This window comes from Argiope bruennichi, chromosome 10 (genome assembly GCF_947563725.1).
Source record: "Argiope bruennichi chromosome 10, qqArgBrue1.1, whole genome shotgun sequence".
Classification (NCBI taxonomy): domain Eukaryota; kingdom Metazoa; phylum Arthropoda; class Arachnida; order Araneae; family Araneidae; genus Argiope; species Argiope bruennichi.
In genome coordinates, this window is record NC_079160.1 from 108,209,365 (window position 1) to 108,236,487 (window position 27,123).

Sequence of the window (27,123 nt, forward strand, 5' to 3'; positions counted from 1 at the left end):
ATTTATATTAATTAACAACCCATTTTGTACTCCATAATTATTTCATAAAACATTTATAATAAAATGTTTTCTTTTATATAATATGTATTATAAAAAGAAATTTTTTTTAATCTATGAAATCTTTTCTAACATGCTGTTAAAAAAATCTTTTTCTTTCAGAAGAAACATTAACTAACAATAACCAAAATAAATTCTGGCAAAATAGTTCAAGATCAACATTATGTCAATATATAAATATCTTGGTACAAGCTACATGAACATAATTCTTGCTGGATTAAAATACAATGTGTCTGTCTCACCAAGAAATAATCTATCACAATTTTTTTTTTTTTTAAATGAAAGCTGAAAAAACTGTGGTTTAACTTTTTGAACTTTCCTTGTACATCTGAAGAGCTCTGTTTACAATTTGGACAAATTCATTCGCATCAACAATAGTATCAGCTCCATTTCGAAAAATATCTTCTGGAATTCGGCGATCAAGTTCTGGATGGTTATTGTGCCATTCTAGGTAAGGGCCTCGAGTTTTCAAAAGATTGGCAAATTCTTCAACATTTAGTTGAGCCTGAAAAAAAAAAAAGTATTCATTAGTCTTAGAATAATTAATCACAAATTATAATTTAAAAATTTCTTCATTTATATCTTGCTATTTAAATATTTTCATTTATATGAACTTTAAATAACATAAATATAAAAAAATCTGCTAGATCAAAAATTACAATTGCTTCAAAACATAAACTGATGGGACTTACTTTGTATGGCACCAGTTGTACAGCTACACTGGTTTTTGGCAAGTATAAAGCATTCACTAATCCAGCACCATTCATACCAATCAGCACATTGTATTGCTGCACTTTTTGAATCTATTTTTAAAAAAAATAAAGGCATTTAGAATCCAATATCATACACAAATAGAAGCATCAGAAATCAAAATGATCATTTAAATAATCTCATAAATTATTTCATTTAATTGCAACACATAAATTTTGAAAATTATTCATTAAGTCATTAAAACTGCTTACCTGTTCTTTAACAGACATTTGGGAGAAATCAAGAACATCAACACTAGCAACTGAAGCAATGCTCTTAATAAGTTCATCTTCATTAAGAATTTTCCTTCGTCCTTCTCTATAAAGTAAAAATATATTCTGATAAGAAAACTATTCTGAAATTTCTGACATTCTCAATAACTTCATAAAATAAGAATTAATAATATTAAAGGACTTCAACATAGCAATTTTCCAAAGAGTGTGGATCAAGATTAAAGTATTAAAACTTGGAAATCAGTATGAACTATAAATTAAGCATATATATTTAACATGTAAATAATTTTAAAAATTTCAGATTAAGAAAATATAATACTAAATTTAACAACAATTGCAATTACCAAAAAAGTAAAATGTTTAATAATTTATACATACCTATGAATGAGACCAATTTTGGGCTTTCCGGTCTTATCTGTACTCTTAATTGGTTTTATTCCAAATGTTTTTTTGGCAAAATCAGCATATGATTGCAATAAGTCAGGGCTGCTAAAATCCACCTTTGGAGTCTAGAAGAGAGAAAAAAGAAAATTTATTAAATATTCACATTGCATAGTTTAGATTTTAAACATTGTTAAGAAAATGTTTACTATTAAGAATTATATCATTATAAAACCTTTTAAATAATAGAAAAGATACTTACCCCAAAATAAGCTTCTTGAAAGCAAATTGTTTTGTTGATTCCCGCTAATTTACGATCTAGAGGTAACAATCTATGAGGTTTTGAAAGCATTTGGAGCATTTGCATCCAGTAAGAATTCTGGTCATCAAAAGCATCAGTATCCCAATCAATGCCCTAGAAACAAAGACACAATATTAAGAATGTTTATAAAACAACTAATCAATCTAAGTCAAGGAATTATAGCACAGCAAAAATTATAAGTAAATCACAACAAAACTTATTCTTACCTCTCCTCTGTTAACTTCAATTCCAGGCAGCAAAGTCACATCTTTCATTCCACTGGATAACTTATTTATATCTTGATGCAGGGCAACAAACAAAGGCAACATGGTATCATAATGGAGATGGAAATAATTACTTCCATGGAAATAGTAAGTAGTGAAAAAATGTCCCCGAGTGAAGACTTGATCACAAACAATGTTATTCACTTGCTGTCCTGTACTGGATGATTCAAATTTCCATACATCACGAACTTTATGGCACTTGTCTAACTCTTGAATATCACCATCCACACGTAAGACACGATCTCCAGTGCTAAATACAACATTGTTCACTTTGCAATAGTTGGATGGCCAGTGTCCTGGATAGCTGGACACCTGGGACTGCCCACCACAAGAAGATTTTCCAGTGCAAGTAGGAGCAGAAGAAACATGGATGATGAAAGTGACGAGAAGAGTCAGAAGTCCACAAATGACAGAAGCCATAATTGATGAGAAGATAAATGCCTAGCAATTCATTAAATAGGAATCTGAAAAAAATAGAGAGATAAATATATAGGAAGAGTATATAAATATTTTCCAATAACTAAATAAAATAAATTTTTTGTAAGTAAATTTACGATTAATAATTATTTCATTTTACAATCTTAAGTTTATGATTAATTTAAAACTTTTAAGAAAATAGAAAAAACCACAGTAGTTACCTTAAAAATGAAAGTAATTGTTAGTATATAAATATCCACGAATCAACAAGCATGAAGATGTACAAAACAATGTCCAATATTAAGTTTTATCAACAAACCGTTGCAGTGCGTTAGCGCAAAAGCGAATGACCAAGGTTATAAACTTTCAGAAGTATGTATAAAAAGGTTGTTAGATGAGATTTCTCCTCCAAAACGCCAAAAAAAGCACACTGCCGAATCGACAGTCGCCAAGTTACCATAGGAACAATACAAACAATTCATTTCCACAGGAAGATAGTTTGCCAATTATAGAAACCCTGAACTCAAAACATCGCCCGTTAGAAAAAAAAAAAAAAAACAATGAATAGCAGAGAAGGGGATGTGAATGGAATGAGGGGGGAGGGAGGAACGGCTGGCATGGTGGTTGCAAACTGTGGGAAAGAGGCGGGGATTCTAACTTTTCCCACGTTCTTTTCAACTTCCCAGTACCTTTTTTTTTTGCATCCACGGCGGGTGTAAGTTCAGTCTCTCACCATATGCAGGGGTTCAATTACAATACCCCACACCTGAGAAGATGGGGCAGAAAGGTTAGTTCGTGTAGCAGGGGAAAAAAAGTAGGGTTGTTTTCTAAATAAAACATTTTAATTGTGCATTACATCATGTGCTAATACAGAATAATAATAGTTTTAGATTCATTAGAATCAATAATTGCATTAAAAAAAAACGTGGGAAAACGAAGATGATGTATAAAATTTATTTTCAAGGGCAACGATCCATGAACGAACGATTCCAAACGATAATTTTGGAATTATTCCTCGCATCTTAAAAAGAAGACAAATATCGAAATTAAAAAATATATTTTGGCATTAAATAGGGGATATACTTAAATTATGAAAATAAATAGCTACTTATTTAAAATTCGTAGCTTTAAAAAAATTATTTCGTAACGACTCGAGGAAATAAGTCTAAAGATTTAACTATTAAATTTGAGAAATGCATCACAATTTGTAGTGCTTGGATGGAGCTTTAATTTTTATAATAACGATTTCTGGAACGAAAATGAACAATTGACATTTTAAGAATAGTTGTTCATTCATTACAAACTATTCTGTTTTTGATAAAATACGATATTGAAATGAAATATTTTTTTATTTCTTAATATAAAAAGAAAGTTATGCATTATTTTAAAGATTATCATTGACAGAAAATAATTCTTAATTCCATTTACTATATCCTTACTTCATTTTTAATATTTTCTAAATTTGAAAACTTCAAATTTTCTCGTATATGAAATATACAAACGAAAAACACAGCTTTGACATTATGCTTGCCTATCTGTCTGTCTCTGACAAAGATAATTCAAAAACGCTTTGAGCTAGACAGATGAAATATGGTATAAGGTCTTTACAATATATGTGTAGATTTCTATCAAATTTTGAGCAAAATCCATCCAGAGGAAGTCTGTCTGTCAACCTGTTTAAATATAAGCTAACACGATAACTGCAAAACGATGAGAGCTAGATAAATAAAATTTGGTATATAGATTTAACATCTAAATTGTAGATACCAGTTAAATTTGGAACCAAATTCGACAAAGGGTAACCAGTCTGTCGGTTTATAACTTTCAGAAGCATGTAGACACTATAACTCAAAGAAGTAATTATTTTAATATATGAAATTTGGTATGCGATTTAGTGACTACAGCTGTTATTCGATTTCAAATTTTGGTTCGAATCGGTTGGAAATAACGCTTCTAAAATACAAAATCGCTTTTCCGATATCTATTGTTAAATGTCAGATATCAATTACCGTCACACACATCCAGAGGAAATGTTAAATTCACGCTAAAGATCGATATTTCGTTACTATAGTTCGGCAATGTCAAGCAAGACGTTCGAGGCCCAACCCAAAGTCCACAATTTTATGCGGGTGAAAGGGGATAACTTTATTAGAGTATGCAAGAAAGTTTTTGAAAGACCACGCCCTCTAGGGTCCCCCCCTCCATTACTGAAATTAATATATAATGTTACGACTTTTTTTGTTTTATTTTGCACTTCATAGAAGCGAAATTAATTGTATCGAATTTAATTTTGAAAATGAATAAATGCAACCACATGAATCGGAAGTAATTTTAAATTATAATATCAGCAATAAAGAGAAAATGTCTCTTCTATTATGTTTCATCCCTTATTTAAATAAAGCAATAAAGAAAATTATATAGAGTGGGATTGTATTTGAAGTAAGATTCATTAAAACAAATCAGTTTTTCTAAAAATGAATGGGAAAGTTAAAGAGGAATGAAAGATGGCAAACGAACTCAAAAATAAAAATTAATAACAGTAAGTAAAATATTTAGCTGATAAATATTTGCACCAGAATTCCATAAAATTTTCCGCTGTTTTATAAGAGACAAAAGATATTACACATTTGAATACTTTTACTGAACAGGTTACACTAAATGGAAATATTTAAAGTTCCGTTTTATTTGATAAAAACAGAACAGACAGAATTAAAATGCATAATTTAGAAAATTTTCATTCATTGATTCAAAAGTTTATACGATGCATCTATTTTACGCTTGCTGTTCACTTGAATTGAAAACTATCTTCGACTGCATGAATAAATTAAGATGACATGTATGTGTATACGTATACTCGGAGCATCCTCTATAATTTCAATCTGATTAGGCTCTTATAGCGAAAGTACAGAATGTAATAACAAATGTAAATTTTCGTTTTTTTTTTTTTTTTTTTTTTTTTTTTTTGTAGTAGTAGATTATGTAATGGGTGATATCTCTATTATATATAAAAAAAAAAATATGTAAACGTTTTATTCGCTTTCTGATTGGTAGATAACGAATCCCCTAATCTATGAATATTTAGATTTGTTTTGTCACTATTATTTGTAATATTTAATGAAAATTATTAAAGCATCGTAGTAAACATTTATATCCCATTTGACGGTTGAAATGGTGACACACACACACACAAAAAAAAAGGTATAGAAAAGCTTTATTTAACACCAAATTAACAGCAGTTCAGTTTAAAACAATATTATTTTTTAATTCTACTTTTAGACACACCGTTTGTGGCGATAATGATGAATAGCTTTCCGGTTTGTTAACTTTTTTCGAGCAACATAAATTTTTCGTCTCTCGGTTAGCTGTCGTCTGAATACCTAATCAATACAGTGTTAACCTTGCATTGTTTTTTTAAATAGTAATGGGGCGTCCAGCGATATCAGATGAAGAAAAGATGCGAAGAAGGATCAAGTGAGAATCTGCAAAATTGATAAGAGTTGATTGCTAAGTTGCTACATGGGCGGCAAAATGTGAAAAAATTGAATCAATATTTAGATATTGGAGATATGAGGAAAGAGTTCTCATTGTGGAGTTTTGAGTTTTGAAAGGAAATATGCCATCATGGAAAGATTAAGTTTCAAACGTTAAACGAATGGCTAGTTCAAACGTTGAACGAATTAAAAACTTGCTGAATGAAAATGACGAACGTCGGAAAAAGTAGTGGACAGCATTGGGGTTGGGTAACAAAAACCAGCAGGGGGCAAACCTTCTATAGTAAATGAAAAAAAATTAAAACCTTCAAAAATCGTATATCTCAAAAAGAATGTAAATGTATTCTTAATCATAGAAAAATGAGTCTGCATTCCAATGAAAATTAATAATAACAACTTGAATAGATTATATTACAATAAAAATAAATAAAACTGATGCAATTCTTTTTGACAATATTAGCATTCTTCATTAAAAAAATTCATTAAAAATTTCTTTTAAAGCATTGAACATATATGTTAACGAATATTTTAATCCAAACACATCTTTTTCCGGAATACAGGTGAGAAGCATACAAGAGGGGTGGCAAATGGGGAAAAGGGGCCATAAACAGTTTAGAGAGGGGTATGCAACAATGGGGGGAACACACTTCTCTGAGAAAGTTCTCACTCGACAGAATCCCACGCACGCGCTGCATCTGTCGCAGAAGCGCGCGGGGCACGTGTTGCGATATTCCGTTCTCACGCATGCCAGCCAGCCGTTCCGGACAATGGGGAAAATCACTTGGCGACAAATTCACCCTTTTTAGATTCAGGTTTATGGTGTGTCGTTTGGCGAAAGTTTCGCCAAAAGATTAAATTTAGCAAAAAATAAATAAACATAACATCGGTTTTATGATGTTATTACTTTTGTCCCAACATTAACAATGCATACCAAATTATAGCTATATTTTAACGCAATACATGAAATTTTGATAAACGAAAGCAGTTAAGAATTTTAATTATAAACTTCTAACAGTATCTAATAAGCTGATACATTTGATAATTAATTTTGATTGAATATAATAAATTTTTTTAAATACAATTAATTGCCTTTAGTGACCAGTTTGTTCATCCAGGTTATTGATTTTTAAGCCGTTTAATGATTAATGCAGAATGCATTTTGAAAGAAAAAAATTTTCACTTTTTTTTTTTTTTTTGATACAATTGAAAAGCACGAATTCAATTGCATTAGTTTACAGCAAATTAAGAAAGTGTACATTTTACTAAATAAAAATGGAAGTGAAAATCTTATTACAGAGTTAATGACTGCCAAAAGCATGCATGCGATTGATTGTTTTGATAGATGAGTTTAACTTCCATAATAATATTTAAAAATTTTAGTTTAGATAATTTATCAAATTCAATAAAAAATTTTATTATAAATAAGGAAAAGGAATTGTAGGAAATGGAATTGATATCATTAGAAAGGTAATTACTAAGAAAACTTTATTCTGAAACTTCCTCGGCATGAATAAAATATTAGTAAAAATAAAGAAAACTTTTAGTGTTTTATTTCAGTAATAAAATACGTTGAATATGCATAACATATTTTAAAAAACAAATAATTAAAAATAAAAAAAAATTATACAACATAAAAATTGCTATTATTGAAAGGATAATTTTTTGAATTTTAAAATGGTGTAAAAATTATTTTTGTGCTACATATTTGGGAGTTATCGCTATAAAAGCACCAAAATTTCGATCAACTTTGAAATAACTAAAATTAAATTAAAAAATAAATAATAAACATTGAGAGATGCACATTTTTAGCCTAAAAATTATGTATATGCCAAGTTTGGCAGCTCTATATCAAACGGTATGGCCAACATACATACACACCAAGACGCAGATACATTAGAAATTGCATCCAATTTTATTAAGCATTCCATAGAATGCAAAGGAAATAAGTGAAATGTTAATCACTTCAGTATGCCCGACGTGCAAGCAAGTCAATCTACACTTTCATTTTGGCGCCGTCAACGCATAATTTTTTATCAAATAAAAATAAAATTTAATTCGCTTTATTATGATTTTTTTTTTTTTTTGCAAAATTTACAATGCAACTATTTATAATACATTCTACTTGATATGCATCATCACTTGACTTTTTAAAAAGGTGAGATTTAAGGGACTTGGGAAAAAAAAAAAAAATCCATATTTAACTGGTTAATCATTCGATACTTTGCTTAAAAACGCCTAAATAGTTTATAGAATACCAGATTTCAAATGTTATTGGTAGCATATGCATTTCTTTGAACATTTAATTTCAAAAATCAAATAAAAGAGAAAAAAACTTTTGGGAAAGAAGAAGAGGGCATTAGATGTGAAAAAGTTTCGCACATATATGCAGGTTAAAAATAATAAAATCAAATATCTTCGGAAATCCGAGGAAGCACGTAATAATAAACAAATGTAAAATGTTGCAAACGAAAAAAAAAAAAAAAAAAAAACATCCTGCGCATTAGTGGATTAAAGATGAAGTGTGTGCACAATGGAAATAATAACAAACTTCACTCATTTTGTAGATAAAATAACCCCAAAAACATTTTTAAAAAATGACTACTTCCCGCGTAGCATGACTAATAAAATAAACGAGATTTGAATAAATCAAAACAATAAAATACTTGCTTCCTGTGCCGAATGACTAATAAAATAAAAGGCATTTGAATAAAAGAAAATAGCAAAATAATTCTTAGAGAACAGATGCTACAATCGTATGGGAAAGCAAGAACGATGGGAAAGCTGGTCCGACAAAGATAAATGTCACTGACAGAGAGATACGGTTCCAGTTTCCAGGAAGGTCAGAGGACGTACTGTCTGTCTATCACAAGAATAGCTCCCGCCAAGAAGTCTATCTAGTGGCGGTCGCTGTAGTAACAAGACTAGTTCATTTCTAATGGGGATTAAGCGTATAGGGAATTGGCGGAATTAAAGGTTACATCACGTCATTCGTCTTCTCGGATTTAAAAGAGTTGCACTCGTTATCTTATCCTTGTGTTTATTTTGCTTTTGCTTTTAAAATTATTTGTTCCTTACTGGTTTAATTGATTTTGCTATTTTTCTAAACCTGCAAGATGGTCTTGAAGTTAAGGAAGGCTGAAATTTTGAAATCGCAGGCACGTAAAATTGTATATAATGTTGCGGAATTTTGTTCCAATGAAGCTTCATCGAAATCTGCGTTAATTTCACTCCCACAAGCTCTGAAAAGGGCTTCTCAAGCAACTGGAATTTCTGAAGCTACAATAAAAAAAAAAAAAAAAAGAAAGGAAGTTTCATCATCGGGCTCATCGACAGTTTTAAAATCACCCGGTAAATACCGTAAAAGACCTAGTGAGCGAAACTGTGAAATAGACGACTTTGACAAGTGTGTTATACGGCAAACAATTCAAGACTTTTACATAAAAGAAAGGAAAGTACCATCCCTCAGAAAATTACTACCCGTGTTGAAAGAAAAAATTGGATTTTCGTGGCAAAAAGACACATTGTGCAAAGTCTTACATTCAATGAATTTCCGATGGAAGAAGTGTGTGAATAATAGAAAAGTACTCATGGAAAGACCAGATATTGTTTTTTGGAGACACAGATATTTGAGAGAAATGAGATGTCACAGGAAAGCTGGACGACCGATTGTCTATATTGATGAAACTTGGGTAGACAGCAATTTGACATTTAAGAAATGCTGGCAAGATGATACAGTTTTGGGAGCTACAGCAAATGTTAATTCGAAAAATAGACTTATAGTTGTTCATGCTGGGTCATCAACGGGTTTCCTTATGGGTGCTTTACTAGTATATAAAGCATCAACAAAAAGCGGCGACTTCACGGGCAAATGAACTATGAAAACTTTAAAAAATGGGTGTTGGAAAAACTTCTTCCAAATTTGCAACCAAACAGTGTCGTATGCATGGATAATGCATCGTATAATACGACTGTCGAAAACCCCACTCCAACGAAGTATTCTACAAAAAAAGTTATGATAGACTGGTTGAAAAACAACGGAATTACCCTGCGATCAAAAAATTCGAAAAGCGGAATTGTTCTCTCTTATAGACAGTAATCGTCCAAAGAAAATTGTCTATGAAATTGATAATTTAATAGAGAAAGAAGGACATGAAGTTATCCGACTACCCCCTTATCATTGCGATTTGAACGCAATCGAATTTGTGTGGTCCTCTGTAAAAAGAATAATAAAGGAACGAAATGTTACTGGCGATTTAAGTTTGAACAATCTGAAATCTCTTCTTCAAACAGCTATCACTGAAGTTACTTCGGCAGAATGGGCAGCGCATTGCAAACACGTAGAAAAGCTTGAAAATAATTATTGGGAGAAAGATGGACTGTTAGAAGATTTAGTGGACGAACTGTCATTTCAAATTGATACCAATGATGATTCTGATTCAGAAGAAACTGAAACTTGTGAGAGTGATTTAGAGGATTTTGAAATGCTTGAATGAACATTATTTTCGAAATATAGACGGTATTTTATTTTTAAAAGTGTTTTGCCTTAGAAATTGTTGGAAAATACATGCTGAAAGTTTATAATCAACGAAGTTCTGTCATTTTATTAATAATCTAAAGTCCTTGATAATTATTAATAGTTATGAAAATATTAAACAATTATTAAAAAGTTAAATAATTACTTTTTTATTGTAATAATTTTCATCTTTATTGCATATTTATTAATATTTCATTTTTATGTCTAAAAGTTTAAATATTATTATATAATTAATATATTAAACAATTTTTTTTCATTCTTTATAAATCAATTAAAAAAAATCGCCAATACGTCATCAAGGCGATCAGTAAGCCAAAATGGATGCCTTTCTTTTTAAATCCCCTATTGAAAATAGAGCAGGTCTTGTTTCCACGGCAACAGACTATCGTAGACATATTGGCGGGAGCTATTCTTGAGGTAGACAAACAGTAACAGGTAATGTTCAGCTACTAATAGCAACGAGCATGGAACGAACGCCTGGCTCTTTCAAACTATTTGAAAGCTTTATGAAATTAGGCACTGGGTTTTGGCTAGCCTATATTTATGAAAGAAGAACAATAATAAAATATTATTTACCTTTTAAAAAAAATAAGGACGTATCATATTCATTAAAAATAAAGGAGAATGGACGAATTGGTTTTCAACAGAACACATTGTTTAGTCCAAAGTTATCGAATTTGGAATAGACATACTTCAGAGAGTGGCAATATGAAACTCGAAGCAATTTTTTAATTATAATTTTAGCAAATAATGAATTCTGCGAGACATTGAAATTATTCAGAGATAACACCAGAAATATTATGGCATAAAAGTGTTTTATTTTTAAAATTTGTAAAAAAACAAAAAAAAAAAAAAAAAAAAATGTCTTTTTAGTGATGCCAATTTAAATCTCATAAAATTTTGCTCTGAATTTTGACAATTTTTAAAAATATCATTTGCTATAATTTTCAACAATACTTTTCATTGCTCCGATGAAATTCAAACTTTTTTTTTTTTGGTTAAAATCCAATATTTAAAAAACAACATTCATCCGCATGACTTCTTTCACTGTTGTTGTTGTTGTTGCTAAAAATTATTCTTGACAAGAAGGAACTCCATAAAATATGTTCAAACATTCTTTAAGATTTTTTTTTTTTTTTTTTTTTACTTAGTAATCAATTCGTTATTTCTACATTTATTTTTCCATTCATACAGAAAGCGAATGAAAATAAATTTAAGTAGCCTGGTTGAAAACTGTTTCAGAGCACATCCGAAAATGGATTTAAGTAGACATTGGACAACAGCACAATTAACTCGTTTTCGACATTACAAACATATAGAAACAGGTAACCTAAACAAAGTTTGGCGACAGAATCGAGATCACTTTCCAATTCAACCCCCCCCCCCCTCGAATCGAACGATAACCCTAACACGAGCTACTGCCTGTTTCGAAAACTTTTTCGTGGGAATCGTTCGAAAAGAATGGCCCACGGAACAAAAGGAAAAGGGACGACAATGGTGTTAGAAAGAACGGCCCCCCTCGGTTCCCATGGCCCGGCATCCAGTGGGACACGTGTACAGCAGCAGACAGGGCACGAGTGGTGGTAAAGGAAGACACGTGCAGGATTATCGTCCGTGCCAGGTAAGTGCGTTTCCGACTTCATGTAATTTTGGGTCGAGTTGTTTGGAGTAAAGTTAAACTCTTGTAACATCAAACCTACACAAATTGTTTAATTATGTGAAGTCTTATCATTTTGCTATTTTAAATATTGTGAGCTTTTCTAAAATATGCGTCTCAATAGCTTTCAACATACGAGTTGTTAATTTTATCTTAGTATCGGACTTGAAGAATAGTTTTGCAAAACATCTATCTATATATATATAAACATATTTTAATAGATACGTGGCATGAAGAATAAACTTTTGAAATTTTAAAGCTTTGATACATTTTATCATGAGAGGCATAAGAAGAGATGATAAAATTGACGTCTGTTTACATCTGGATACAAGTGCAAAAGAGACCAAAATTTTTTCCTTCACTGGTTTTACTAGATATTGATAGGGATTTTTTTTGACACGTGTAGTCTTAGGAAAAGAAAATTTAGGCATCTTAAAAAAAAAAAATATTGCAAATATTAAGAATTTTTATCCCTTCACCTGGAGAGTGAGAAAAAGCTGAAGTGGGCAGTTTTATAGAGCACGTGTTTAATTATTTAAATAAAAAATAGAATTAGATCAGAAAATAAGAAACCATTTTAGAATGAAGTTAATATGGGCATAAGATAAAAGAAAATTAATTAGGATTTATATTAGATAAAGAGACATCATTATATATATATATATGTGTGTGTGTGTAATTATATTTTAAAATCTAATTTAAATTTAATTAATTTCTCAATTTTTAGCTCAGTTCAATCCATATTTACTTCATTCTAAAATAGTCTCTTATTTCCTGATCCCATTCCACTTTTTCTATTTAATTTATTCGACACGAGTTTTAAAATTGCTGAATCGGCTAAAAGTTGACAAGTTCCCACACTCCGAGTGAAGGAATAAAATACTGCTGACTTAACAAATTCTAGTAAAAGATCCCTATGGTTCCCTTGTCTGTGATTGGCACGTGTCGGAAATCCCTATTAAAATCTCACAGTATATATTCACAGGGATAAAATTTTCATTAGCTTTTCCTCATTTCGTGTTGTGTCGTTCGTTCTGTGTTGTGCTCGTCGCTTCTGCTTGTTCATAAATCATGCCTCCCGGGACGGAAATAAAACAAAGTTAAAAATTCAAATTGTCATATCTGTCTTCGGCCACGACACTGCTTCAAAAATTATGCTTACATATATATATGTAATACTTTTCGAATCCTGTCGACTTTTTAATATGTAATATTATTTGTTGTGAAGCATGATGCAGTTTGAAGACAATGAAGATACTTTTAATTTCGTGACGTCGCTTTATTTCATTTTGAAGAAGCAAGCATATGTACAAGCGACGAGCACACAGAAAGGAATGAGGGAAGAGCTCTTGGACATTTTATCCCTGGTCTTGTATAACCTATGATTTTGATAGGGAAAACCTTTCTTCACAGTGCTAATGTATTATGAGATTTCGATAGGGATTTTCATTACAGGCGCGGAGAAGGTAGGGGAAACACAGGGAGATTTTAAAAAAGAATTTGCCTGATCAGCGGTATATTATTTCTTCACGCGCGGTGTGGGAAAGTTAGATTTTAGCTGATTCAACAAAGCTTCTCTTGAATTAATTAAGTAGAGACAGTGGAAATGGATCACGAAATAAGAGAATATTTTAGAATCAAGTTAACTATGGGCTAAATTAAGATGAAGTTATTATGAAAATTAATTAAATTGAAATTAGAGTTAAAATATCATTACATATATATATATATATATATATATATATATTATATATATATATATATATATATATATATATATATATATATATATATCACGTTAACGTACGTAGTACAAAAATCATTCTTCGTACTCGTCGAATAGCAACAGTCAAATGAAAACAAAGCGTCCTATACAAGTTTCGAACTGCATTTATTGTATATTTTTACACCTACACTGAATTTAACACTTCGCTTAACTAATTAATAAAACTGAAAAATATTATTAGAATTTGTCCGGTGTGGACTTACCATACCATAAAAAGAAAGAGATATGTAAAAGAAGTCAAGATATTAGACAAACGACAAAAAAAAAAAAAAAAAAAAAAAAAAGAGCTCGAAAATACGTTTAACAGTCGCTAGATGGTTAATCGTTGTCTATGAAAATTGATGTTAATATATTCTAAAACAATTATTTCCCAAAAATGGTTTTTGCATAATCTTAAAATTCAAAAAATTACATTTTAATTTTATCAATTTCATTTCCGTACAATTCTTTACTTTACATTTAATTTTTAAAAAAATTTATTTTGTTTTTAATCTGAAATAATCTTATGATGAAATTCAAATTCATCCATCAAATTACTCAATCGTGTGCATTTCTCAAAGTTAATATTAAAAATTTACTTTACTTTTGAACATAACCTCCGACGTAGGATTTTCGTTTCCACTTTTATTTTATAGAATGCATTTTTTAAAAAAATGCATACCATTCATTTGCAGTAGACGTTCCATATTATCGTTTCACTGCCTAAAAAAATAATTTCGATGTACAAGCTGGTCGCCAAAAGCGGCCAGTGTAAATATATCTCATATATATATAAGATATCAAATAAAAATACTTAATGTATACATACTCATTTTCAAAAAATTATGCTACAATAAAGCACCACTATATTGCATGCACTAAAGGAACTGAAGTAAAATAGCATATGAATGAAAAAATATATAGTTGTGATTTTCATCCACAACTCTGATTATTATCAATTAAACACTACTAATGTAAATTCATTTAAAATAATTTTAGTTTTTACTTTCCCGTATACGTAGTACAGAAAAAGTAGAGTAATCATAAAAAAAAAAATTAGAACTAGAGATTTTGATGAATCTGCACGTTTCAGATCTCTCTGAGTTCGAAAAACACACTTTTAGAAAATGTCCGTCTGTCTGGATAAAGACAACACAAAAGCGCTTTGAGCTAGACGTTTGAAATTTGGTATACGGTCTTCATACCAAAATTGTAGATTTCTATCAAATGGGAGCAAAATCTGTTCAGAGAAAGTCTGTCTGTCCGGCTGTATGAATTTAATACGATAAATACAAAACGAAGAAAGTTAGATAAAATTCGATACAAAGAATTAACATCTATAATCTAGACACTTTTCAAATTCTGAGCCAAATCGAACAAGGGATTAACCATTTGCTGATCTGTACTTTTAGAAACACATGTAAATGCGATAACTCAAAGACACAATGACTTAAAGGTATCAAATTTGGTATGAGATTTTGTGCCTATAAGTGTAGTTTTGTCTCAAGTTTTTGTTTGAGCTGGTTGATTTTCGGATACTATTAACAGCATGCCAGGGATTCATTGCCAAATAACTCGCCAAGGATGGCATGATAGATTCAGTAAAAATTTAAATACTACACGCCAAAGGCTCATATTTCGTAATTACTGTACGTCATGCGATACAAGGCGTTCCCTAAGACAACACTTTTTTATTAGTGTACGCGAGAATGTTTTGGGGTGATAATTCAAGCTGGTTTTAAGATACTGCTAGTATATTACTACATACTTTTTAAAAAAAATTAAATATTTATCATGAAATTGAGATAAATTAAACATTTCTTGCCTAATGATATATATATTTTATACAAATTATGTGCATTAATTAAAATTATCTTTACATCGTTTCATATGCTAATTGTCTGTGAATATTTTCAAACGAATTACGTTCGTTGAACACCTCATCACTTTGAACGAACCAAATAATTTTGAAATTTTTCAACAGAATCCATTTTGTCTTAAAAAGAAGGTGGAAAAAAATTATTCGCTTTCTTTTTCAACGTCGTTTGAATAAACAGCAGACAATTTCTATTCTATTCATAAATCAATTGTGAATAATTTTGAAGTTATAATATCGATAACAAAATTCTTTTACTATTTGAAATCAGTGAAAAAAAAAGATGTATAACCATTATTTTCAATCAAATAAACGAAGCACTTTATAATGGTTTTATGGAGTAGCGGATTTTCCGACTGCGAAAACTAGGCAGTTGCCTACAGCCGCTAAGCTGAGAGGGGACAACAATAGGAATTAACAGCAATTAATGAACTTTATTTTCTTAGTCGTCAAATAAAGGTTTGTAAAAACTATCCATTCTACCAATTAGGCAGCTGTCTAGGGCCGTAAGCTGAGAGGGGATAACAGCAATTCAATTTCCTAGTCAACAAAAAAATAACTTTGTAAAAACTACTAAATCTATGAATTATAAAACATTAGAATAATATTAATACTTTATTAAATATAATTGGTCACATTCTTATGTGTTTTATCATGTGAGAACATGATGATGTTTTGGTTAGGGGGTTTTGAAGCTCGAAATCGCGTAGGCAATGAATATTGAAGCTCGATATCGTGTGGGCAATGAATAAAGCATAAATGCAATTTTCATTTTCGATTTTTTTTCTTGGCTGGCAAAAATGTTTTGGAGCTCTCATAAACCGGTTTAAACTGGTTAATGACTTAAATTAATTAAGACAAATAATGATTTAAAAAATAATAATGTTCTCACAGGATAACTTGAAATTTGCGATCGTAGATTTCATTTTTTTCATTCATCGTAAAAAAAAAAAAAAAAAATAAATAAATAATTAAAAAATGAACTTCAGATTTTGATGAATCTCCACATTTTAGACCTTCCTGGGTTCGAAAAACACATTTTCAGAAAATGTCCGTCCGTCTGTAACAAAGATAACTCAAAAACGCTTTGATCTAGACTGGTATACGGTCTGTATACCAAATTTGTAGATTTGAATCAGATTTTGAGCAAACACTTCTCAGAAGTTTGTCTGGCTGTTCGAATATAATTTAAGACGATAACTACAAAACGAAGAGAGTTAGATAAAATTCAATACACAGAATCAACATCTATAGTCTAAACATTTTTCAAATTTTGAGCTAAATTCAAAGACAGATTCACCCTCTGTACTTTCAGAAAAACGTAATGCCCGTAACTCAAAAGTGCATTGACTTAAATATATCAAATTATATATGGTATTTTATGATTATAGTTCACCAGCGGATTGAAAAACCCTCCGCGTTTTTGCGCATGCGTTAGGATGGGTTTCATTTTTCAAAATAGGTATGAAAGGAGATATTTACATTTACTAGTATCTAATAGGCGAACTCCAAAGTCAAAGGGAATACCGGAAATGCACTCATCGTTCCGCGTCTCACCCCTTAATGAGATGGAGTCGTCGAAATATGATCGTTTCAGAATCCGTTGACGAACTATACAAGTGTAGCTTTGTGTCAAACGTTGGCTTCAATCGGTTGGGCAGAACGCGTTTAAAACTAAAAAATTTTTAACTCGATTTTCGGATACTTTTAATTGCATGCAGGGATTAATCGTCAAAAAGCCTCGCAAAGAATGACACGAAAGATTCAGCCAAAATGCTAAATTCACGTCAAAAATTCATATTTCGTAACTATTGTACCCCAATAAAATGTACGGCGTTCTCATGGATGACACCTTTTTGAGAGAGTATGCGAGAAAGTTTGGGGGAGAGTATCCCCGTTGGTTAAAAGAATAAAAACACTGAACATCTACTTCAATAATACTGTGTACAAATGTGGATGCCAGGCAGTCTGAAGTCATCTTAATATAAATAAAAGTCATTGTGGCTACTATGTGTACGCATTATGTTCTACATCCCCCCCCCCCGAATGACAGGACCGATTTCAATCAAACTTTATACAATTATTCTTTCAATAAAGAGAAAGAATATTGTCAATTTTTAAAGAGCAAAATGTAATTAAATATTCAATTAATTAGTAATTAACAAATATTTTGCCGTTTTCCTGTAGTAACTTTGGAACAAATTATCTTACAAAAAATATTTTAATGCCCGCTTCAAATTCAACATTTTGCCCTTTCAGTGATAAATTCTTTTATGAGCGATTTTTTATTCAATTCTTTTAAAACATAAAGCAAAAATTTTGTAATACATAACAATAAGGCTTTCTCCAATTTTACCACTATTTTTTAAATAACTGTTTCGTAACTTTTGGGAGTTTCTTTTATTGATTGAAGTAGTCATTTAATGTGGTCTAAAAGTTCAAGCAGAAAGAACCGATATACTTTCCTTCTTCAGGCAATTACAAGGAACCAAGGCCAAAAGGCAGTCAATCAAATGATGTAAAAGGTAATGTAGTGTAACAAAAGAATTGTGTAAAAATTAATAAATAAATTGTATAAAACTGTTTTTTTTCACATTAAAAATATTATCCATGAAATATTTTAATTCGGAGAAACGGGTATATCAATAAATAATAGATAAATAAAAAAAAAAGCGTTTTCATAAAGTTAATAAAAAAAAATTAACTTAAAACAAAACAGTAACATTAAAAGTACCTTGAAATGTGAAACTAGGCCATTTATTAAAAGAGAGACCACATCATGTGCATAGCCTAAAGCCTCAAAATATCTGAATTTCCAACTGATTCTATTAAATGATAATGGTACAATTGTAATTACAATGGATACGATTGAATCAATATTGCACAGACTGTAAAAAAAAATTTTTTTAATGCAAAATAATAATAATAAATAACGAACAAACTGGTATTATTAAAGAGATAATTTTTAAATTCTGACGATGCAAAAACTGCTTTCTTTGGATAGCAACTTCAAAATTATCGTAGAATAAAAAAAAAAAAAAAAAAAACGAAATGAAGAAATGAAATCCTTTAAGTTAAGACGTGGAAACAGTCTGCTTTAAGTTTATCGCACATTCTCTAATAAAGTTGTTACTCTTTCTTCTCCTGCATAAAAATAAGGAATATCAGTAAAATCTGTTAACAGACATGAGCGTTTTGTGTTTCGTAGGTACAATGGGGAAGGGGCAGAATGTATTATGGCCGATTGAATGAAATTGAAACAAAACTACAATTTTGTTATAAGTTATACCAAATTTTATTTCTCTAAGTAGTTGTAATTTTGAATAATGTATTTGCATGCATCAGAATGTATAGAACGACAAATAGGCGACCCTTTGATGGATTTGGTTGAAAATTTTAAAAAATTCTATAAATCAGATACCAAAAATGTGATCAGATTGTGTCGTTGCATTTTCGAGTTATTGCGTTTACACACATGCAAAAGTACAGACTGACAGACATTCAACCATTGGGCAAACTTGGTTTAAAATCTGTTTTCATTTTCGATGCTAAAACTATATATCAAATTTCATTTGTCTGTTGATGCATTTTTAAGTCATGGCGTTTATACAAATGCGAAAAAACAGACAGGCGTCAATCCTTTGATCGATTTAGTCCCAAATTTGATATACAGATCAACACCTTAGATGTTTCATCTGCATGACAAATTTCATTCATCAAGATATTTAGGTTCTCTAAGTTGCCGTTTTCATTTGTAACTAGGCAACCAGACAGACTTCCTCAGAATGGATTTCGTTTAAAATTTCACAGAAATCTACAAATTTGATTTAAAGACCACATCCTTCAACGTATTCAGGCAGACAGATATAATTTCAAAAATATTTTTTCGTATAAGGGAGGACTGAAACGGAACGATATGTCAAAATTGAGATTTTGAGGATTAATATACTTTTCTTTTATATACTTCGTATATCTTTAAAAAAAAATTACGTGTCACGTTGTTTATCCGCAATGGACTCCTAAACTACTTAACCGATTTTAATCAAATTTGCACACCGTGTGCAGTTTGATCTAACTTAAAAGATAGCATAGCCTTTTTTTTGAATTTTTAATTAGAATTTTAATTATTAATTAAAAACTAACTTTCCCGCCAAAAAAATCTTTTCATTTCCCCCACCGCCAAATGAGTACGGCTTCAGTTTTTTTTCTCCCCCAACAGTCATGAGGCTAGGCTTAAGATCTTTCGGCCGATTATTTGAAACGATTCTATTTATTTTTTTAATGTTTGATGCATCTAAAATTAAACATTGTTAATGAATCGATCTTTCAGATTCATTCTGAAGTACTTTTGAATTAAAATAAAACAGAATAAAGGAAATTAAAAATTTCTAATCTGCATAGCGTTACCCCAACTGGCGTAGAAAAACTCACGCATTTGCGTTACCGTAACTGGAGAAGAAAATTCACGCATGCGCATTGTGTTCTGATTGTTGACATGACGCCCATTATCAACGGATGATTTAAATTATTTTTAGGTTAGTTGCATGTTTTTGTAATTAAATTGTATTTATGTTAGTTATATATTTTTTGTATACGCTTATAGTTTTAAGTACATCGTTTTTTTAGTTTTTTTTTAACCTGTTTTCAACCGATTATTTTAAACGATTCGTTTTATTTTCTTAGTGTTTGATGCATTTAAAATGAAACATTGTTAATGAATCGTTCTGGTCATAATGAATCTGAGAATATTTTGTTTCAAATTCTTGAAATATTACATAAATTAGGAAAGATATTCTTTAGTGCCCATAAAGTTTAAACTCTCAGTGACTGTTTTCAGTAATCATATTACAAAAAAATACTTTGTTTCAGTAAAAAATATTATTATATTAATTGCAGATTAATCCTTTCCGCTTTAATTTATAGTATAAATTCTACGGGAACTAACAGAAACTTAGAGAGATACATATTACGTTATGACAGAAGGCCTTTATAATATTATGAGAGAATTATATGACTATCAAAATGTGAAGTTTTAAAATATTTTGATGAAGAAGCTATTAAAGTAGGAATTGCATAAAATATTTAATTATTAAAATTTTAACGAACATTAAGATTGGCGAACCGGCTGGTCGCCAAAGGCGGCTAGTAAGAAAGTAAAAATAACATCGATATATCGTCCGTGGAGAATACAATATTGGAAGCTATTAAAGGATTTAATTTTTATTCGTCCCAATCCAAAATGTTTATTGTGCAATACGCAGAGAAAATCAGTTTTAATCATACATTATAAATGACACCTTTATGTGCAAGTAGAGAAGAAAGTAGTACCAATTTTTTAATTTATTTTTCGGTAATATCTAAACATGGGTAGTGGTTAATTTTTGTTCTCACATAAACAGTTCTTCTTTATGAAAAATAACTTTTAATAATATTTCTAATTCCTTACATTTCCAATTTGAAATTCGGTTAATCGATGAATTAGTCTATTCATTCGTCATTTTTCAAAACCATAGATACATCAGAACCGAATCTATTCCTTTTATATGCCATTTCCTTTTACAAGCAATGAAGTACAATAGAAATCGGTTGCACCGCTTCTGAATACATAGTGGTTGCATAGCAACGAATGTAAACAAGCGATGATGTGATTAAAATATTATTTCCTGTGCCATTATGCTCTAGTTGAAAAAGGATCATAATCGATATAATGAGAATGTACGGGCGGGAAGAGAGGTTTTCTATCATATTTTAAGCGCTCCATTTTATTTTTGTGGTAAGCTTCATGAATCAGTATTGCTATTTTTTATACAAAAGAGAGAAAAAGCTACAGTTATGATAATCGAATTTTGGAAAAATGAAAGCAGTGTGATCGTAAAGCACAAAAGCCAAAGTAACGTTTATAAAAGAAAGGAATGATTAAAAAAAGGATTTTGAATTAAAAAGAGCATTTTTAATCACAAATATTAACATCAAAACAAAATCGTAAAAGACATGAGGCTCTGATGAAAATATTTAAAGCAACTGGAATTTAAATCACATTTATAATATATTTTAATTCTTAATTAATCTTAAGTTATTTTTTTATATTCATTGTGGCTTAGTCACTTAATACTATTGCTTTTACAATTTTGTTTTAATATTCAAAATTGTGATTAAAAAATTACATTCAAATGTTTTAATACACAAGTTTTCTTTTAAAATTATTATTTTTGTTTTTTATTACCCAAATTTTATACATTTCATAATTTATTATTATAAATATTATGGAACTTACAACCGATTTTTCTAATGAATTCACGGCCACATGATACATGTTGATATGGGATCAAAATTTGATTAAATCAGCTGATTAACTTATAATTAAATTCTGCCAAATATTTTACAAATCGCTTTATCATTAGAAACACAGAAAAGTACAAAAATTCAGTATTCTAAAATATCAGGAAAATTCGAATACAATCTAAGAATTTTACAAACATAAAACAAGGCAAGTTAAAATTAAAATGTACAAAAGAATAAAAACTTGAAATCAGATCTGTATTTATATTAATTAAGTACAGTTGTTTAGGTAATGGTATCCCAACTTTTTTTTTAATGACATAAGTACTTTGCTCCATTGATAGCAATTTATTCATGAATTCTCATTCTGTTTTTTAATGTTAAGTTAATAAATCAACCAATATTCGTTAAGGTTTTATGAAATTGAGAAATAACTGCAATATATTATAAATATTTTGTTAAAAATGCAATAATTTTGTAAAAAATTCAATGTATAATATTGTAACCTTGTATAGTTTTAAAGAGATAACCAGCTATATAAAAACCAGCAATATTATGAAAGCTAATAACAAACCTAATGATTGAAAATAGTAAAAACCCTATTTCGACATGAATACTATATCTTTCTAGATGATTATAAATCAATGAAATTTAAAACATAAAATAAATGGCAATATATAAGGTAATTTTTTTGTAGATATGGCTCATTGTATGTTTAATTACTTTGCCTAGTAAAAATAAAAAATTTAAGAAAAGTATTATCTTCCTGCTGATAGATTTGGCCAAAATTTTAAAAAGATCTTAGTGTAAAGACAATGAATCAGGTTAGACTCATTTAATTTATGGTATCTTTTGAGTTAAGATGTTAACATACATGCAGAGAAAAAGACATATATAATGTTATATATACATAAGATTTGATTTAGAAATGTTTAAAACATAGAAATTCATCAAAATTTTCAATAGTTCTTTAATGATGCATGTACGAAACAAAATAACAAGATTTTTTCACAAATTTAATGCTGATTAGTGAAATTTTTTTTAGCAAATATGAATTATGAAAATAAGAACCCGTAAAATTTTTTTACCATTATTCATTCTACATATATTTCCGAAAAGTCAACATAACACAGAAAAACTAAATATGCATGTTAGCAGTGGGAAAACCAACTGCCTCGAATTTATGTGAGAAAAAAATCATAAATACTATTTTAAATAATGATAATAATCAGGGACTGTAAATTCAAGCATTTAAAGGAGGGAATAGTAAGGAGGTATGCTAAACATTCAGCATCAGCAATTTTCATTTATTTATATTCACAAAACATATAATTATTTTTTTTAAAAAAAAGACAAAATTTATGTGCAGTTTTGTTTCACATGTTTTCTCCTCCTTATATAACCAAAATAATGATACTTTCTTTTTCTGACAAATTTTTATCCTTTGACCAGTCTTTAAACTCCCAAATTTAGAAATCAAAAGAGATTTGAAGTTTTAATTCAAAAATGTAGAATGATAATTTTCAGATTTGATATGTCTTTTTTATCTTTTTATTATTATTATTATTTTGCTATATTACATTAACTGTTATATTTTGTGTGCCATCATTTTTACATCAGGCAATTTTCAGAAAAAAGGTCAACTTTTTAACTGTATCATTTCTAAAAAAAAGAAATAAAAACACTGAAAAAATCTTTAAACGAACAAACATAAACTTTGTTCACTCAAATTTTGAGAGCATTTTAAATTTTCTAGTAGCATACTTCCTCATTACTGTGATAACAATCCTATAGTCTTCTTTTCAAAATCATTTGATCAAGCAAATTTCAGTCTTTACTATGTGGTATCAAAAAATGAATCAAATGTTACATACTTATTGAAATATTGGCAATTTGTTGGCAAAACCAATGAAACAAAACAGCTTAAAAAAAGCAATGCAAATTTAATTTTGGTGTTACATTTAGTGAGTTTGAGCTCTTTCACTGTTAATTAATATGTACTAAATTTTATATTAAATAGCTTATTTTTTTTATATTTTAGAAACATATACTGAAATTTTAGCCATATTAATTCAGATTTTTAATACTTTATCTAAAGTTAGAAAACAATTTGAAAAAAAAAATGTTTTTAAGGATCACAAATTCTTAAAGAATATTAAATACAGCAAATCTAATGTACATGGCATCTACTAGGAATAGAATGACAGATATTTAAATGAATATAACTTTTTAAAGAATATCAGTAAGTGTATTCACAGTATCGTAGAACATTTATAGAAGATATATACCACAAATGAATCCTTTTCATACCTCAAATTCATGAGAGAAAAAATTGTAATTGTTAAAATGTTCCAAAACAAAATTTTAAAAATCTGCATTTTTTTTTTTTTTTTTTAAGCTTTTGATTTTCCTCCCCCTCCCCCTATTTCCACAGAAAAAAGGCAAATTATGTTTATTTTCCCATGTGCATACAAATATGACAATTTAAGAATAACACCAATTAAAAGAACAAAATTCAGAATAAGGTCTTAACACCAAAGTTGTACATCTGTATCATGTATTGAACAAAATCTACAAATGGGAATTTGTTTGTCCAATTATCATGTGCTTTTAAATGTTTTTTGGTAGATCACACAAGCATTAAAAAAAAAAAAATTTCATTCAAAATGAAATCCAAAAAGTAAATGTCATCTTTTGTAGTTTTTATTAATACCAACAAATAACAACACCTGCATCCCTAATTGTTTATTTATTTCAAGTTTAAACTTTTTTTTCAATGTTTAATTCATATTGTCCTTTATCTTTAAAATTAAGGGCAATTTTCTCTATTTTAATAATGTTTTGCAAAAATAGAGAAAATTTCTTTTAAATTTTAAGAAAAATTAATTAAAAACTAATAATTTCTTGATTAAAATTCATTATTAAAGTAAATATTAAGTTAGAAAGCAGTAAAAAAAGAAAATTGGGTACCAGTTTTTCATTTCAGAAAAAAAAATAAAAATATTCTAATCAAACCTATTAAAATTCATCAAACCAATATAAGAAATTGAAGAAAAGAGTTAATGCTTTTGTGTCTTAAAAAAGTTACAATTTGGCGCTATTGACTGCTATGTACTTAATAATCTTATATAGCCTGAAACTCCCCTAATAACTGCTAATTTAATAATAAAACAATGATATAATGTGAAAATTATATGATAAAAGGAAATTAATTTAAGTTATTAAGAAATCATCACACACAATGTAGAACTTTAAGTTACAGCATCAGTATGGTGAATTAATATAAGTTGCCACAAAATATAGGTATCTGAAGGATTAAAGGGGAAAAAATATAAAAAATACCATTCTATTCATGCCAGTAGAGCATTCTTTAAGTATATATGTTGATATAAAAAGTATGCATATTGGTATAAAATATTGCCTGAATGAAAATCATAACAAAACATTATGAAAAAAAAAAAAAAACCTGGTGAAATTATTCTATTTGTTTAGTGTATTTTATTGCAGAGTATATTAATATAACAGGCATTTTGTGTTGAAACTGAAATTTCTCACCCATTGATATTTATCAATCTAATTTTTTTTAGGTAATGAAAATTTGACAGGTCTGTCTTAATTATGAAATCATCAAGAATAAGAATCATGACCCATCAAATATTTATAAATCATTAACATAAACACAACACAACACACACAAAAAAAAGGAAATTCTGTATTAATACATTCATTCACTATGCTTGGTAAAAAAATCTGCAAACAAAGTCTAAAACGAGGAAAGTGACCTGAGTACCATGTTTTATGTATAGCTTAATTCTGAAAAATATTGTATAACTTAATTTTGCAAACAAATATTACATATTTACATTTGTTGCCAAAAATGCATATATATTTTTTAAATCCTAAGCATGTTTTATAATTTTTTCAAACTATTTAAATTTCCTACAGTATATTTTAAAATGAGCTTGTCATCAATTACAATACAAAAATTCCTTCAACTGATAATGGTTAAAAGCTGAATTATTGGAATTTAAAAGAAATATAATAATTTTGAGCTTAGATTATATCAAATTTTATAATAAAATAACATGTTAAAGTCTAGAATTACAGCCACAAAATATTATGAATATCTTAATACATGTTTATAACACTGTTTATATTTTTTCCTTTTATTAATTTCACATTTCACAGTAGAAAAATTTATACATAATAATTTTAAACTGCTATTTTAATTTTACAAACAATGCTTAAAATACAAGCAAATATGCCATCGATTAATTTCTGTCATAAAATACTTTTGTGTTAGCATCCTCGTAATCGCCACCGAATTCAAATATTAGCCATATTCTGTTAACACTACTATTCTTTGGTATTTGGTGAGTAACTGCTGAATTCTGATAGATTTGTCTGCTGTCCACTAATGGAAACATGGCATAATTTATTTTAAAGAGCACTAATCAAAAAAGAATTAATTTTTTATTCAATCATTTATTTCTGATAGAAATAACTGTTCATATAGCAGATGAATACAGAAAGTTCAGCCAATTTTGTAACCAATGTCTTGCATTATACTCCTGTGAATACCCACCAGGACAAAATTTGTATATAAAGGTTAAGAATTTTAAAAATGTAATTCTTACGTTCTCAGCTAAAAATATTTAGATTCCTTAAGTAATACATAAAATACAATTCTAAACAAAATAAATATGAGTGATATTAGTGGAAAGAATAAGAGATAAAAGAAGTAATTCATTTATCCATTTCATAAAAAGGAAGTAGAGCAAACAATTGCCCACACAAATAATGTAGCATCAGATAGATAACAGTTTGAATAGCTCACATTACTTCTCAATACAATTAAATAGAGATATGAATTCGGATACAAGTGAATAGCAATAGAAAAATCCCAACTTACAAAAGGCACTTTTGTCCTAAATGTACGGGATATTTTTAAAAAATAAAATTCATACCATCTCATTACAAAAATAGTTTTTCTGGAATTTAAAAACATTCAAACTGTTTTTAAACATTTTCGTTTTATAAAAAGATTTCCTTGCTAGGACAATTTAACAAAAGATAGCGCGTCTAAAATTTACAAACA

General features: G+C 29.1%; 1 protein-coding gene across 3 annotated transcripts; it reads right to left on the reverse strand.

The window, feature by feature from the left end:
* Positions 1-27,123, reverse strand: LOC129989324 (protein O-linked-mannose beta-1,4-N-acetylglucosaminyltransferase 2-like). Of its 3 annotated transcripts, none has more exons than XM_056097778.1 (7): positions 26,938-27,123; positions 1,950-2,470; positions 1,684-1,836; positions 1,419-1,549; positions 1,020-1,125; positions 750-860; positions 1-562 (listed from the first exon to the last, which is right to left on the reverse strand). In XM_056097778.1, exons 2-7 carry the CDS (start codon positions 2,424-2,426, stop codon positions 359-361), a joined length of 1,182 nt encoding a protein of 393 aa, XP_055953753.1. In that variant the 5' UTR covers positions 2,427-2,470; positions 26,938-27,123; the 3' UTR covers positions 1-358. The 3 variants fall into 3 exon arrangements, with proteins under 3 accessions (XP_055953753.1, XP_055953756.1, XP_055953755.1); XM_056097781.1 differs by having other exon boundaries at positions 26,993-27,119; XM_056097780.1 differs by lacking the exon at positions 26,938-27,123 and adding an exon at positions 2,645-2,887.